Source organism: Sceloporus occidentalis, unplaced genomic scaffold (assembly GCF_023333645.1).
Source record: "Sceloporus occidentalis isolate IW3139 unplaced genomic scaffold, rSceOcc1.0.p SCAF_3, whole genome shotgun sequence".
Classification (NCBI taxonomy): Eukaryota; Metazoa; Chordata; class Lepidosauria; order Squamata; family Phrynosomatidae; genus Sceloporus; species Sceloporus occidentalis.
In genome coordinates this window covers 127013953-127029070 of record NW_028316983.1, presented here as the reverse complement: position 1 = coordinate 127029070, position 15118 = coordinate 127013953, and the positions used below count along the sequence as shown (strand labels likewise).

General features: G+C 40.8%; 2 protein-coding genes across 4 annotated transcripts in view; both read right to left on the bottom strand.

Annotated features, from left to right (window-relative positions):
• Positions 1-10195, bottom strand: part of LOC149316744 (cysteine-rich protein 2-binding protein-like) — a 32222-nt gene extending 22027 nt beyond the window's left edge. For all 3 annotated transcript variants that reach the window (XM_089516141.1, XM_089516142.1, XM_089516143.1), the window contains exons 1-3: positions 9940-10195; positions 8704-8822; positions 1978-2099 (exon numbers count right to left, since the gene is read on the bottom strand). In XM_089516141.1, the coding sequence (XP_089372267.1) occupies positions 1978-2099; positions 8704-8822; positions 9940-10195 (497 nt within the window). The remainder of the gene's footprint in view (positions 1-1977; positions 2100-8703; positions 8823-9939) is intronic.
• Positions 10196-10325: 130 nt separating this feature from the next.
• LOC149316743 (protein PET117 homolog, mitochondrial-like) lies at positions 10326-14276 on the bottom strand. The gene is made up of 2 exons (XM_089516147.1): positions 14123-14276; positions 10326-10482 (listed from the first exon to the last, which is right to left on the bottom strand). Exons 1-2 carry the CDS (start codon positions 14216-14218, stop codon positions 10336-10338), a joined length of 243 nt encoding a protein of 80 aa, XP_089372273.1. The 5' UTR covers positions 14219-14276; the 3' UTR covers positions 10326-10335.
• Between the last annotated feature and the right edge of the window lie 842 nt (positions 14277-15118).

Below are 15118 nucleotides of genomic sequence, written 5' to 3'. Positions count from 1 at the left end.
ACCCGCTTCGTGGTCCGTCCACCTTCCTGAGGAGGAAGACTTTGCACACTTTCAGCCTCTGGAGAGCATCTGCTCTGCAGTCAGCTCACCACTGGACATGTGCTGTCTTTTTTGGTGCCTAAACTCTTCACATGCAAACTGTCCACTATCTTGGTCTCCATAGTACCCTCCCTACCTGGCATGCTATAAGGGAAATCCAACATCAGAGCTCCAGAAGCAGGTCCTTCAATAACAAGGGAAAAGGAGAAGTGGGGCCATAAACAACACTTACCTGTGTGGCCAAAGCTACGCACATGTTCTTTCTTTCCATACACACTGTCTTCACACACCTCAGCAGCACAAAAAAGGTCAGCATCCAATGCCCCATAAGACAGGTTGGTCCCCCAAGTGGGCTCTGCCCAGTTACTCCCAGACTCCCTGAGGAGAGTTCAGGGCTATGCACATGATACATCCTTAGTAAGCCATCCCCATTAGGGTAGATAAGCTGGGGGGAAAGAAATAGTGTTCTCTTAAAGAGAAAAAAGAGGCAGCTCTGTCAAAAACAGCTCTTAGGATCGGAGCAAAGCAAAGCCCTGTCCTGATCTCCCATTTTGGATGGACAAGTTGATCAACATTCTGTAGAAGCCCTGCCTTGGAAGTGCATGGGAGAAGCAAGACCCAACATAAGAACTGCCTCCCCACCTGAAGGAAAAAAAACAACATTCAGTATGAACTCTGCTTTAGTAATAGGAGTCACCTTTAATCTGCAGTTATTGTTCTCTTTTTGTTTAAAATAATGCACAGACAGAAATCCAACTACATTCTTTCATAATCTAAATCTCAAAATAATACTATTAGCACTCCTTTGCTTGTTGATGGCAAATCTATTCATTTTTCTTGAGATTAAATTTGTATTGTTCCAATGTGTTCAAAACAGCCTACATGAAGATTATTCACTTATATTTTTCTAATAAGCTTGTAAGTTAAATTTGGCTAAGAATAATTATCTCCATAGTTCTCCTATCTGACTTCTAAGTTAGATTCAACTTGAGACTATGAGGTATGCCACTCCACATTAACATACTCTATTACCTAATTTATGGCTTCCCTAGCCTGGTTTATATCACACTATGTGTCTGCCTCTGCCATAACGTTTATGACCAAAGCAATAATCTGAAAGCAGGTTCATTGATTCAATCTGTTCCTTTATCTGCTATACAAATTGGTTTTTCTATATTTTCAGTCAGGAAAATGGATTACTTCTTTATATACAGGCATACCTCAGTTAACAAAGGCTCTGACAAAAGCTCCTTTTAAAAAGTTTTCTTATTCCTACCAAGCACCCTTTCTCCCTCTTCTACTAAACTGGAACGGTCTTTTTAGTAGCCATGAAATTGAAGCATAGTGCAGGAGGGATGGAGAAGCACAGATTTTTGGTGTTAGGTTGCAGTGGGAGGTTTTCAATAAACATTGCATTACACCCTGAATTGCAAAAGGGAAGGAGTACACTCTGACTGTATGTACCACCAGGCAAGCAAACAGTAGCTACCATCAGAATCCCTAACAGAGTAAGTGTAAACAGCAAAACAGAAAGAAAGGGGGACAGCAGACAAGCCTGCCTCACCAGTTCCACTCAGCATGTTTAAACAAAAAAAGTTTGGGCATCAAATAGAAATTGGAAAAATCGAGGCAGGTATTCTGGAAGAACTTTTAAGTCATTTCTAGAAGGGTCAAAACAAGCATTTTGTTTCATTTACCATGCACATATTCTTAGTTCTGGAAAAAAACTTGGTTGAAATATTTTGAACTACTCTTTTTTTGGATGGCACAGGCACCTATCTCTAATCTTGCCATGTTATTTCTCCCTCTGGTTTCCGATTTTCTGTTAAAGATGTAATACTCATGAATGCATCAATTTCATTAACTGAAGCATACCTGTATTTGGATTTTTGTTCAATTTAATTTATTTTCACTTTTAAGACTGCCCAGTGACATTACCGGTTTCCTAATAGAAAACTCCAGTGTTTTTCAATGAAAGCACAAATATCTTCCTTCCATCTGAAATAACCTTGGCGACCGGTTCCTTCCAGGGATAAATTGTACATTGCCAACATAACAACCTGAAAAACAAATAGGAGTGCTTCATTTACAAGTAGTCTAAAAGGATCATCCTTCTGGTAAAAGACAACTTCCTTTCTTCTACTAACAAATTTTATTTACAGAAACCTTCTAATTTTTGCATAATAAAGCTTTGAAATTTAATCTATTATTATTAGTATTATTGTTACGATTACTATTATCTTACTTTCTTCCCAGTTGAAGATTCAAGGCATCTTACAAGAGATTTCAACAAGTTAAAAATCAAAATACAAAAGTTAAAATAATTAAATTATCAAAATTTAAAACAAGTTAGGACATAGAAACATAGAGTTGGAAGAGACCACAAGGACCATCCTGTCCAACCGCCTGCCATGCAGGAATAACAATGTGTATTTTTTTTTAAAAAAGCACAGCAAAGAAACAGATTAAAAATCAAGCACATTGTACAAGGACTCTTAGCCTTAAACGATTTGTACTCAAAGACATGTTGAAAAGTCTTCATCTATTTACGGGAGACTCCAAGTCTAATCTCTGTGGGAAGGGAGTTCCACAGTCTGGGGAGAGCCACTGAGAAGGCCTTCTCCCATGTCCCTACCAGATGTACCCATGAGGACAGTGAGGCAGAAAGAAGGGTCACCCCACCAGATTTCAAAACATAGGAAGGTTCGTAAAGGAGAACATGATTCTGCAAATAAACTAGATCTGAGTTGTATAGGGCTTTATAGATCAAAACTGGCACCTTGAGTTGTGCTCAGAAATGAACCAGCAGCCAGTGGAGTTGTTGCAATAAGGGAGTCGTGTGTTCCCTGTAGCCAGCTGTAGTTAGCAATCTGGCTACAGCTCTTTGAACTAGCTGAAACTTTCTGAACATTTTTCAAAGGTGGCAGCCCATGTAAAGTATGTAAAATCCAAATAGGGTGTAACTAAGGCATGTTCCTTTGATTCTCAAGGAATGAGTTCAGCTGATGCATAAGCTTTAACTGTGCCAATAACTTCCTAGCCACCACTGAAAACCTAAGCTTCCAGGCTCAGGACTGAATACAGGAGTAAAACCAAGCTTCAAATCTGCATCTTCAGGGGAAGTGTCACCCCATCCAGCAAAGGCTGAAACCCTATTCCCTGATCTGCCTTTCAGGTGACTAGGAGCACCTCCATTTTGTCTGAATTAAGTTTCAATTTGTTCACCCTTATCAAAATGATTACTGATGACAGGCACCAGTTTAGCACCAAAACAGCTTCCATGGACTGTGGTGAAAAGGAGTATGAGACTTGGGTGTCATCCATATACTCATGGCACCAAACCCCAAAGGTCCAGACAACCTGTCCCTGTGGTTTCATGTATTTGTTAAATAGAATGAGGGCCAGAACCAAACCAGAGCGGTCCCACAGACCAACAGTGAAGTGGTAAAACAGGAGTCCCCAAGTACTACATTCTGAGTTTGTCCTTCTGGAAAAGAACAGAGCCACTTCAAAACAGTACTTCCAAGCCCCATCCCAGCAAGGTGGCACAGAAGGATACCATGGTATCAAAACCCACAGATGTCTAGCAGAACCAACAGGGACAGATTCCATTTTTCTAGTTCATGGCATAGGCCATCTACCAAGGTGACCAAAGCTATCTCTGCCCCATAGCCAAGCCTCAAACTAGAATATCATCCAGAAACCCGTGCAGCTGGAAGGCCACCATATGCTTCAGGGCCTTGCCCAAAAACAGAATGATACAGACTTGGCAAATAATTATCTAGAATGGTGGGACTGAGGGAGGCCACTTTCTGCATCGGCTTTATAACTGCTTTCTTCAAGCATGCTGGAACTCTGCCTTATTTCAGCAAGGTGTTTGCCACTCCCTCTACTCACTCCCCCTAGCCACTCAGTCACTGAAGGAATGGTGGACCCACCCACAAAGGGTACACAAACCAAGAGGGGGAAGCTCAAAGTCAAATGAAGGTTGGGAGAAGAACCACATAAACTCTTATCGAAGAGTTTGCCAAGGAAACTTGGCATGCCAAGGAAGACAAGAACTGATGAATATGATTAATGGAAAATTGGTGCCAGTCCACACGAATGTCACTGAGAAAAGAGGCACAGCACCTCCATTTATAGCAGTACGACTCCCTGAAGTTGCCTACACACAGAGCAAAGGACAATTAATCTGGTATGCATGAGTAGCAGACAAAATTATTTCCAGAAGTCCAAAATGCTTTCTTTAAACTAGTTTAATGAACTGAACGACATGATGAACTACTGATACCCATCTTTGTGTCAGCTAGAATCATCAGTGGAGAAAAGAGGTTTTGGCAAGACCATCACAGAAGCCACATTTGCTGCCCCTTACTTACTAACCCTATTTACAAATCAAATTTGGATCTTGTAATTTAAAATAACTATCATCCAGCAGCTGACACAGCATCCCTGGATAACAGGAAAGCAGTAGCTTTTCAATTTCAGATAGTTCTGGATGGTATTTATGAGTTGGATCCTACTTTCTAATCTGATTTGGGGACAGAAAAGACTTGATCACTCTGTGGATGACTGGCACTAGGGAATGGATTACTGAAATAAACAATAGCTATTGGTTAAAACCTACTATAAAGATAAAGGTAATCCCTTGATATTAATGTTTAGTCATAACCGACTGTAAGGGGCGGTGCTCATCTCTGTTTCTAAGCCAAAGATCCAGTGCTGTCCAAGGACTGCTCTGGTGGTCTTGTGGCCAGCATGACTGCCCCAAATGCTGTTACCTGCATGGCAGGGGGTTGGACCGGTTGGCCCTTGTGGTCTCTTCCAACTCTGCAATTCTATGACTTTACCTTCCCACTGAGAAGTACCTATTTATCTACTTGAATTTGCATGCTTTTGGACTGACAGGAGCTCACCCCATCATGCAGCACTCGGGCCTCAAACTGCCAACCTTCTGATCTTCCAATCATCAGAATTGGCGTCTTAACTACCACCGTATCCCCTGAACCTACTATAAAACCTACTGTAGTGAGCAAAAAAGAATGAAGGAAAAATAACTAGTTAAAAAAGTGTATGATGACTTAAGACAGGAATAAAGAAAAAGGAGCCAGGGTGTTCTCTTTTTTGCTTTCCCTGTAGCTATTTCTATGTTAGCTTTGATTATACTTTTTCACATCTTACTTTGCATGGGTCAGCCGTAACATTGAAGTGCCTAATAAGGCTGAATAAAAAGGCTTGACTAAAGCTCTCAGCAATTTTAATCCAACTGGAGAAAGGTTATTCCACATAATGAACAGGGGAGGTGAATTCCATTAGATGCTTTATAATTTCAGATCAGATTTCTGGGATATTCAAAAATGCATCATCTGATGTATAGGCTTTAAATGCTCAATAATTTGACCACTGCATCTCCGACTGATGCAGTGACCAGGGATGGCATCTCTCCTCTTGATGCTTGTCTGGACTCGGTAATGGGCTGGATGAGGGAAAACAGACTCAGACTGAATCCAGAGAAAACGGAAGTACTTATGATAGGTTCCCCAGGTCCAGGTTTGGAGATTTGTCCACCTGTCCTAGACGGGGTCACGCTTCCCCTGAAGGACTCTGTTCGCAGTCTGGGGGTGCTCCTGGACTCGTCGCTTCACCTTACATCTCAGGTGGATGCGACGGTCAGGTGTACCTGTTATCAGCTTCGGTTGATACGCCAGCTGCGACCCTACCTGGGCCGGGGGGACCTTGAAACAGTGGTACACGCTCTGGTAACCTCTCGGTTGGATTTCTGTAATGCGCTTTACATGGGGCAACCCTTGTACCAAACCCGGAAGCTTCAACTGGTCCAGAATATGGCAGCAAGGCTGGTCACTGGATCTGTTGTGATCCCTCTCCCCCTCACCGTTATTACAATTGCTGCTAGCTTGGAATTGTTATTGTTGTTGTTTTATATAATGTTTTATATAATGTAATTGTAAATTTCTGACAATGTTTTTATTGTAAATTGTATGTTGTTGGATTGCAAAATCCACCATTGTAACCCGCCTTGATCTCTGGAAAGGCGGGCTAGAAATAAAGCTTTTATTATTATTATTAAGTATACTTTTGAAGAGATCTCTCTCTATATATATATACAGTGGACCCTTGTTATACGCTGGGGTTTGGTTCCAAGATCCCCCATGTATAACAAAATCCGTGTATGCTCAAGTCCCATTAAAATAGCAAAATGGTGTCCCTTATAAAAAATGGAAAATCAAGGTAAATTTATACATTTTTGGAACATTTTCAAACCGTGTATGCTTGAATCCATGTATAAAAAATCCATGTATAAGAAGGGCCAACTGTATACACACACACACACACACACACACATATATATATATATATGACCTTCTAGTTTCCCCATCTCTATGTTGCTTTTATAAAACTTTATTTTCAAATGGGGAATAATATAAGAATGACTTAAGCAAAGATGATATGAGTGATACACTGTTTTTCCATTTGTTCCAAACCATTAAGCTTGTATAAAGAATGGTTTTCCATATGTAATGCTTTTGCCCTGGAGCAGAAACAAAATGAGACACTCCATAAAAAGTCATTTGAAAAGCGACAGCCTATCTAACACACTGTCTGTAAATACAATTAGTTATTTGATGTTTTGCTGACACCATGAATGATGTCCAAAAGGAGCTTTTTCAAATTTATGGGATCATCTGACAACACGTATCAGGAGTAATGAAAGAAATTATTTTAAAAACTACTAGTACTGTCATTTTTACAGATGCTCTTATTCCTAATAATCTTCTGAGTAAACTATTTACTCTCCTATATTGGAGTTTATAGTTAATTTTAAAAATTTGCTTTAAGTTATTTGGTATACTTAACAGCTATATACCTGATTGGTATATTTAAAATGTTAGAGAATGTTATTTGTTCTTCCTTTGACACAGTATAATTGACTTTGTGAATGCCTTGTCTAAGAATTAAGAATGTAGTCTGTCCTGTAACGAACTGTGTGCTTGCAAACATGACATGTAACTTGTAATCACCAGATAAGGTGACCATCAGACCATATTTGTTAAAGAACTATGATAGACCTGGTACAGACAGGCGCTTTGCACCAGCCTGGGACCAAACATAGGTCTCAATAGAGTGGAGCATCTGCATGCTCCTGAGCCCTACTGCATGCTGTGGGCGCCATCTTGGGCGCCGCCATTTACACAGGGCACGCCATGACGACGTTGCTCATGCATGGCGTACAAGTGGCAGTGCGCACGTGGAGTGTCATGAGGGTACAATGCGACCCTTATGGTGCTCCTGTAGCGCTGGCAAAAGCAGCTCCTTTTTGGGGCTTCTTTTTCCAGTGGGTTGGGGGTGTGGCATCCGGTTGCCGCGTCCCCAACCCCACGCATTCAGGAGCGGCACAGAGCCGCTCCTTTTGGGCTGTCTGTACAGCCCCATAGTCTACAAGCCTAATATTGGGCATAATGCCCTCCAAGATAAACAATACTCTGAGTATCCCTGTTATAAATTATATCCCAGTATCATGTCCCCTTCTCTGAAGTTGTCCAGCTCCTAAAGCAGCAGTTCTCAACCTGTGGGTCGCAAACGCTTTGGGGGTCGAACGACCCACCCTTTCACAGGGATCGCCTAAGACCATCAGAAAACACATATTTCTGATGGTCTTAGGAACTGAGACACTGCAGTTTTATGGTTGGGGGCCAGCACAACATGAGGAACTGTATTAAAGGGTCGCAGCATTAGAAAGGTTGAGAACCACTGTCCTAGAGCTTTATGTAACTTTTTTTAAATGAAGATATTATGACAAAATAAACATGAATCCATTTCCCTACCTAACAATTGACAAGAGAATGCAAAGAGGTATTGTAGCACCTCTCAGACTGTGCAAAAGAAGCTGTAGCATAAGCTTTTGTAGACTTGGTCTATTTCCTGAGATGCATGGAGCAAACTGAAATTATTCACAACAGAGTCCATCAATGGGTGACCATCAAATTTCAGGAGTCCCTGTGATAGGAATGCCACAAATGTATGTTAAATTTAACACAACTCACACTACAGCCAACATAGTTCAATAGATATGCACAAGAGCAATTGAAAAAACACTGGCCTATGAACTATAATGTCTACACAACCAAACTTGTGATGTGGGAGATGAGGTTCATCATCTCCAGAGCAACGTCCCATGCTTCTCAGTTGTGTGCTTCAATGGCAACAAAAGGCCATTACATTTATAACTATGGTCCAAAACACAATATGGTCCAAACACAATCCAGTTTGAGATCACTTTAACAGCCCTGGCTCAATGCTAGGAAATCCTGATAAATGTAGTTTTGTGAGACATCTAGCCTTCTCTGTTAGAAAGCAATGGTCCCACAATAAACTACAGTTCCCAGAATCCCCTAGCACTGAGCCAGGGCAGTTAAAGTAGTCTCAAATTGGATTATATCTGTAGTGTCTTTTGGTCCTATGATTTTGAAACTACTGTGGCTAAAAGATCATTTCACTTTTGCTTTTGAACCCAAAAAAGAGTTGTTCAGTAAAATTCCCAGATTCAAATGTAGAATGTCACTAAACAAGGGAAAGTCCCCCCATGTGTATCATAATACACAGAAACATAAAATCTTGTTACTCTATTAATTGCTTGCTACTTACTTGTTGCCATGTTAGCCTTAACCGTTCAAACTGCTCTTTCCCATCTTCTGAACAATCAGAGCAAGTAAACCTGAAAAAGTTATCTCCCTTGAGATGGGTGATCTGTTCTCTCACCTGACCTATAAACAGGTAAGCAAAAGGTCAAGCTTCAACTCTTTTATAAAATCAAACATTATAAAATTGCAGCATTACATCCCATGCTCTGGAGATTAAGGTTGCAACCCCACAGACACTTCCATTGGAGTAAGATCCATCAGCCTCAATAACGTAGAAAGGTTTTTTTCTTAAAAACTTTGGAGATTCAGATTTATAATTCTTGTTTCTACTAAATTTCACTACATCAGCATTAGGAGATTACCAGAAATACTGACACAGTAAGAAATACTGACTGAAATACTTTCAAAATCCCTAGCATTTATCATGCTAGATTTTTTTTTAAGTATCAGATTATACCTCAAGAACTCCACAGATTGTTTGTTCAGTTATGTTATCTTAACATGACAGAGAAGAGTTAGATAATTACAAGGATTTCTTGCCTGGTATTAAATAAACTGTACCCCTATTCATATAGTATCAGATGTGAGACTTATTTAGAGGCTATAATAATCATCTATAAACCAGTGTGATGGCTTCTGCACAAGCACATCACACATATGCTAGAGTTTTCCAGGCTTCCCTTTCCACAGCAAATCTCACTATCCCCTGAAAGGCCACTCATGAGGCTCAGATGAACTTCCAGAACAAGATTCAACACAGCACAAATGCTACATCTGAAAACAATAACAATTCAATCTCTGCATACAGGAAGAAGCACCTTAGGTGTGAAACATGGGGCTTCATGGAACTAAGCTTCAGAAAGACTATATTCACAGCTGCACAAAGGTTAAAGGCTGTGCTGTTTTCTCCCATCAGCAAACAGACCAAGTTGTCGGCGATGCACAATAATACTTCTAGTTATTCAGCATATATTCAGGAGGGAGAAAAAATCTCCCACAGCAAGCTTAATTTGTTCAACATTTTAAATTTATTTCTATGCTGTGGCTTTTGCTCTCATTAAAAATGTATTGTTTTGAAGATAAATCATATACTCTAGATGTGCAGTTACTGCAAGTGACTGAAAAGCACGTACATTATTTTTATACAGAGAAAGAGATGAGGGGAGGAAGAAAGGAAGGCAGCGAGAGTAAACTCAAGTTCACAATGAGCACCAGAAAACTGAGAATAAAGGATTCTTACTTGCAGCTATCCATTTCTGGCATCTTTCACAATAGTAAGACATCTCCTCTGCCCAGGATGTTTCCCCTTCATCACTATTCACAGAATCCCCACTCTGATCATGACTCAAATCCACTGATGCCTGATCTTCAGATTCAACTATAAGAAGTGTCTCCCCTTCCACTTCTCCTTCTTCCAGTCCTTCTGAAGGGGATGTCCTTGTAGCTTCATCGTCATGACAACTCATCATCTCATTTATGTACATACTATTATCCATTATACCTTGACAGTTCTTTTTTAGTCAATTAGAAGCCTCCTCTCAAAACACCGCAAGACTCAGGAGTATGAAGACTGGCTCAATGAACAAGAAGTCAATACAATTACTGAAGTGAAAGGGAAGTTTCCAACTCTTCTCCCTCACCGCTGGGATTCTCTTGGCAATGCAATTTTGCTTCTTTCCATTTCAAGTTGCTTGGTCAAGCCAGACTGTTCCTCCAAAAGGCGAATATATTCTTGTTTACGATTCTGTCTTTCAAAGTCTCTGAACACTCCTTCACGTAGCCTCTGAAAAAAGGACATTATTTTTTTTAATTCATGGACAAGATGCAGAAATAATGTTACACAAAATAAAGGCCAGGAATGAAACGTGTCAAGTTTGTCATAAAGTACAAAACATGGCCCCATACAGACTGCCCGAATAAAGCTGCTTCAGATCACTTTGGATGTATGCTGCTTAAATGATGTATGTGTCCTAAGAGCCTGGAAGCTGCAACAAAGCTGTGCTACAGTTCTTAGGACTGGATCATGGCTTTGGCACAGCTTCCTGACTCTTAGGACGCATGCATCATTTAAGCAGCATACATCCATAGTGACCCGAAGCAGCTTTATTTTGGCCTGTCTGTACGGTGCGTTAATCTAGGATAATTCTTTCCAAACTATTATAGGTTTTTAGGCTCTACTTACTAGTGACGGAGTGATATCCCATCACTAGTCCCAGCTTCTGCCAACCTAGCTGCTCGAAAGCATATAAAAGTAGATAAATAGATACCACTTTTCAGGGGGAAAGTAACAGCGTTCGGTGCAGTCATGCTGTCCACATGACCACCAGAGTTATCTTTGGACAATGTTGGCTCCCTTGGCTTAGTAACAGAGATGAGCACTGCCCCCTACAGTCGGACACGACTAGACATTCACGCCAAGGGATTACCTTTACCTTTTAACTAGCCCTCAGTCAAACAATAATTTATCTCAGACTAAAAAGCATAAACAAACTATCTACTAATTAAATAGTGAGAGATAATTATCTAAAGATAATTGTTGCTTGTAAAAACAATCTCAAACATCACTGACCAAAAGCATTAAAATCAGAGCCCTACTACAGCAGCAAATGATTGTATGAAGCAACGAAGCACTCAAAAAAATAAGATTTACACTAGATACTGGAAGTTGTAACACAGCCGATGAAACAATTGCAGCAGAGGCAGGACCGATGTTTGAGCTTGGCAAGTGTCTAAGAAAGGGGAAAAGCTAATATAAAGCAATAGGTATAAATTCTCCTTCTGCAAAATAAATAACTCTGATTACTTTTTTTTATTTTTATTCTTTCTCTTCCAGCTCCTATATAATCTTTTTGTGATGTATGTTGAAAACATACAGTTGCTTCATCCTAAAACCAATAGAGTAGTTCACTGAGTTCAACAATACAGAGTCAAAGGCTTTCATGGCCGGCATCCATAATTTTTTTGTGGGGTTTTCGGACTATGTGGCCATGTTCTAGAAGAATTTTCTTCCTGACGTTTCGCCAGCATCTGAGGCTGGCATCTTCAGAGAGAATCTTCTCTGAAGATGCCAGCCACGGATGCTGGCAAAACATCAGGAATAAACTCTTCCAAAATATGTCCACATAGCCTGGAAAACTCACAAAAAGCTATGAATGCTGGCCGTGATAGCCTCCGACTTCACAGTATTGAAATAACTTTGCTAGCTTATACTGGTCAAAGACCGAATAAATTGTATGACTATTAACTTTGCTAGCTGTATATCCAAGTTTCTTATAATTACAAAGATTGGAAACGAATCTTGGACTTTATGCACAAAGAGAAGGCGTTTTACTACTGAACTACAGCTCAACAATTGGAGGTGATCAACACTGCAAAATAATTCAATATGTAGACAAATGCCCAAAGTAAAGTCGAAGGCTTTCATGGCCGGCATCCATAGTTTTCTGTGGGTTTTTCAGGCTATGTGGCAATGTTCTAGCAGAATTTCTTTCTGACGTATCGCCAGCATCTGTGGCTGGCATCTTCAGAGAATGTCCAAAGCTTATTAAAGTAATTAGGCCAGTGCACATAAAATGCACTAAACACCAGCATTCCCAGGTGTTTCCTTTTCCCCTTCCGGGGGCTCTTTGGACTCCATATCCTCTCGTATCCAAGTACAGAGGATACTGGAGGCTGCACAGTTCCTATTTCCAATGCCTGAGTAGGAAAGAGCAATTAAGAGCCCTCTAGCGCAACTGCCAGACGTTGACCATAAAGTTGTGCAGGAGAACCTAGAAATATCTAGAGAAAGCACCCCTCTAGGCATCTGTAGTTCCTCTAGTGTGAGTCTAGGACCAATTTCTGGCAGCTGTTTGCCATAGAGTTGCATTGGAGGAACTGGAGATTCCTAGAGAGATGTTTTCTCAGGTATAAGAAGCAGAGTTTTTTTATCTGTGGTTTTTCCTCATTGATGGAGGTTGGAGGTCTTTCACCCTTCAAATGTGGAGGGACCACTGTACTAGCCATATAACAATCCATATAATAATCATCCATACAATGGCCTGTTACAGACTGCCAAAATAAATCTGCTTCGGGTCTCTTTGGAGGTATGCTGTTTAAATGATGCATGCATCCTAAGAATCCGGAAGCTGCACCAAAGCTGCACTCCGGTGCTTAGGAATGGAGTCTGGCTTTGGCGCGACCTCCGGACTCTTAGGACCCATGCATCATTTAAATAGCATACCTCCAAAGAGACACAAAGCAGCTTTATTTTGGCAGTCTGTAACAGGCCAATAACAGGAAGGACATATTAAGGACCAATGAGTATTTTTATAAGAAGACTCAATGGATGTGGATGGCATGACTTTGCTAGCATTTGGGGAAGAGGGGCTGACAGTAACAGCAGCCACCTTAGTTACTTCTTACATAGCAGTAAATCATACCAAAAAATGGTTTTCCAGTTGTTTGGTTCTGTTTAGCACTATTTTTCCCTCCTCAGCTCCATCATTTGTGGAGGTGAGAGCAACCCACAAGAAACAGGTCTACCCTAAACATTCCCCCTCAAAAAAACAAAAACAAATCCTCTTTTAATTCTGTTTTTACTTCATGAGAAAACTGTGGTTTTTAGAAAAGTATCCCAGGGGACAGATATTGATGGCTGAGGGCAAGCAAGGCAGGATTGCAACAACCCTGCCTTAGAATATCAGCATTTCACTGAGGTCCAAGACACACTGCAGAAATAACCCAGTTTGAGACCGCTTTAACTGCCCCTGGCTCAATGCTAGGGAATCCTGGGAACTGTAGTTTTGTGAGGCATTAAGCCTCCTTCTCTGTCAGTGATAGAGAGAGCTCTGGTGGGGCCACAATAAACTACAACCCCCAAACTTCCCTGGCACTGAGCCAGGGCAGTTAAAGCGGTCTCAAACTGGGTTATTTCTGCAGTGTGTCTTTGGACTTGAGAGCTCCATTTGGACTTGTGGTCTGAATTAATAATAGCAGGAGCAGCAGAGATAGCCTTTTGGGTTATAAATAAAGTGGGTCAAGCTAGATGGAAGAAAAGAAAAGGAGGGGAAAGAGACCTATTATTATTATTATTATTATTATTATTAGCATGCTTTATTTATATAGGTTCATTTACAACTGGAAGAGAACAGCTAGTTGAAGTCAATGCTAGATACCAGTTCATAGAAAATGCTCTTTATATAGATACACTTTACACGTGTAAATGGACTCTCCTCCCTTTTAATAATAGCCTATTTTAAAAAGAAAGAAAGAAAGAATGAAAGAAAGAAAGAAAGAAAGAAAGAAAGAAAGAAAGAAAGAAAGAAAGGGGTATAAATACTCTGAATAAGTAAATAATAAACAAGTAAACAAAACGAGTCATCATCATCATCATCATCATCTGTTGCAAAATGGATCGTCCTAAAATGGCGCCTCTGTTATACCTCCCTAAGGCGCCTCTGCTGCAGATGGACGCCGACGACGATCCCTCCAGAGAGCAGCACTGAGGCCCCCAGCACCACCTTCGACACCGTTGACATGACCCTCCACCGCGACAACGAGGCTCACTCACCGAGCATGCGCACTTCCATTCGCCCCTTCTGCGCATGCTCCCAGAAAGTCCCCCCCCCCCCCTCAGGTTCACCTCAGAAATAGTCTTGTTGTTTACCCTCTGGCTCCCTGCTCTGGAATTCTGGGAATGGTAGTTTGTTGTGGCTCCGTTCCCAGAATTCCAGAGCATGGAGCCAGAGGGTAAACAAGACTATTTCTGAGGTGAAGGTGCACTAAAACGGAAAAAATTGGGTCCCAAGCACACTATGCACAAATAATCCACTTTGAGGCCGCTCAATGCTAGGGAATCCTGGGAACTGTAGTTTTTGTGGGGCATTGAGCCTTCTCTGTCGGTTGCCATAATTGTCCACTATTACCAGGGACAAAATGTGGAACAAATTCGAGACCAAGCTGTAGGACAACTGCAGGACAAAACTCAGTCCAAAATGTAGGACATTTAAGAAAAATGGAGGACCTTAAATGTCCTACATTTTGGGCTGAGTTTTGTCCTGCGGTTGTCCTACAGCTTGGTCTCGAATTTGTCCTAATTAGGTTACTTGCTGTTCACCGCTATGATCTTTGGAATAAAACAAATTATTATTATTATTATTATTATTATTATTATTATTATTATTATTACATTTTGTCCCTGGCAATAGTGGACAGTTATGGCAACCGGTGCCACAATAAAACTATCCTCCCCAGGATTCCCTGCCACTGAGCCAGGGCAGTTAAAGTGGTCTCAGATTGGATTATTTCTGCGGTGTGTTTTGGACCATAGATACAACTCAATTTATTTGACTTTTAATGGTCAGTGATACATTTATTTGTTGTGTTTGGGGCCTATGATGTCCTTTTGCTGTCTCCTTTCTAGGGATATTAAAAATGAA